Source organism: Perkinsus marinus (assembly GCF_000006405.1).
Source record: "Perkinsus marinus ATCC 50983 genomic scaffold scf_1104296937450, whole genome shotgun sequence".
Lineage (NCBI taxonomy): Eukaryota > Perkinsozoa > Perkinsida > Perkinsidae > Perkinsus > Perkinsus marinus.
This window is the reverse complement of record NW_003213834.1, coordinates 1-2024: the sequence shown is the minus strand read 5'-3', so window position 1 is coordinate 2024 and position 2024 is coordinate 1. Positions and strand designations below refer to the sequence as shown.

Here is a 2024-nt window from a genome sequence, read left to right as displayed (position 1 = left end):
TGTTACTTACGCATCATCAGTTTTGCTGTCCCATCGTTGTAATACCCTCTCCTTGCCTGCTAGACTGCTCCTGGGTAGGATCTCTGAATCCGTCTTAAAGCCACTCAAATGTGGTCCCTAATAGGTTCTTCATATTGATAGCCCTTATTAAGCTTACCTTATCCTTATCTATGCCAGCTACAGGCACATCATGAGCTGTCAATGAAGCCACCTCTTTCCCAGGTACTAGCATTTCCTCATAGATAGGTCCAGATAACTTATTCCCTGTTGGGAGTTCTCTTGCATACTTAAGAGCTATATCAAAATCCTTCTCTGGCTTCACCCCCGATAATATCCCTTCATAAATAGTCTGATTTCGCATCTTAACTTCAACAGTCTTGCCAACTAATGATAACCACATAAACATCATCCTCTCCCTATTCATATCAGGCTGTGTTCGACTTGGTGGTACCCGTGGTGGAGCAGCACCAGTAGTAGTATTACTCCTAATACCTCCACCAGATGAGGGTGTTGATGATGTCGCCACGGAAGGTGTTACTACAGTAGTTGGCATACTACTATTGATAACAGCAGCTACTTGAAACAACAATGAATTAACCGTTGACATAATCGCTGCGAGAAGTGAGTCAAGTATACACGATTACGGATTTTATTACGCGGTTTACACCAGCGCATAACCGTCGGTGACCTTGAATTGATTGAAAATGTTACATCATCATGATGATCATCACGATCCCTCTGGTCACGATGAGACCACAGCATTCTTTCGATTCCGGCATCGGCGGCATCGTCGACATCATCATCGTCATCATCATCATGATAATGGTCATGAGGGTAGTCAGCTGATGATGTTAGTTGTCTACACTACTCTAACACAGGCCCAGCCGTGTTTGTAATACCTACTGGTGGAGGGGGATGTGGATGCCATAGTGGTGGTGGCATCTTTGGTTTTAATGAAGCTACATTAAATGGACTAGTTGGAATTGAGAGATATTACACAGTACCTAAAACATACCCTCCTTCCAGCAGTCCTCCATCATCAGGCATGCCATAGGAGACAATGCCAACAGCCTTATTGCTGGCTAACAGCTCTTGCTATGCATGCTCTATGATATTATCCTCTATATTGTTGCGTCATTATATCACCTGCTTTATGTTTACAGCATCATATACTCCATGACTACTACATCAAGACCTCAGTCACCACCACATGATGCTGGTGAACCCCATCAACAACGCACATTAACACCTACAAGGAACCTCTTATGGCAACTAGCTAAAACTGAGGATGAAACCTTCACAGACCAACAGCAGCAGCTCAACTACGGGCGGCGGCGGCGGCGAGTTAAAGCCTTTCATCTGTCTGTACCAATAAGGGTATAATGATGCTCGTCATGCTAGTTTCCAAATCACCCATAAACTTGAAGGCGATCATAACTTGGGCAAACTGTTACCCTCAAGAGTTGGTCACTACTCTCCAAATAACGCTGACTGTATTATGAATAAAGTCTGGGAGTTGATGAAGAATCTCAAGCTGCTGTTCATCATGCGATTTGTTAGATCTGATGGTTCATGTAAGGCCCTGAGAGGTATGACTGTCGGTGATGGTAAGAAAATCTCCAAGGCGGACGGAAGTAGGGTACTGCTGTTGTGACCTCCTTTTTCAAGTTTAATCTGTTAGGTGGTCATGTCTCCATTGTAGAGGGTGAGGGTATGTGTTCTGATCCTAACTGGGAGCCCCGTCTCACATGCTATCGTATTGATGGCGGCAACTGTCACCATGGCCTACAGTGTGCAGATAATCCAGAAGCATTAATACGACGGCCGCCTTTATTAAAGGATAGGCTGATATCCACCATCCAAGCTCACTGGCAGTATGATTAACAGTCTTCCCTCGATATGCTTGATGCTGGTTTAGATTCAAGGATACTCAACTCAGTGACATCAACAACACTGCTAGGGGTATGATATTCAATTTGAAATATGTCAATTTCTTCCAAGTGAATGATGCCTGTTCACACGGG

General features: G+C 44.2%; 1 protein-coding gene across 1 annotated transcript; it reads left to right on the top strand.

The window, feature by feature from the left end:
• Nucleotides 1-1498: 1498 nt before the first annotated feature.
• On the top strand, nt 1499-1790 carry Pmar_PMAR016655 (hypothetical protein; the record flags this gene model as incomplete). The annotated part of the gene is made up of 2 exons (XM_002783072.1): nt 1499-1634; nt 1682-1790. Coding segments are annotated over 2 exons (245 nt in total), but the record flags the coding sequence as incomplete, so codon positions are not given.
• Nucleotides 1791-2024: the final 234 nt, after the last annotated feature.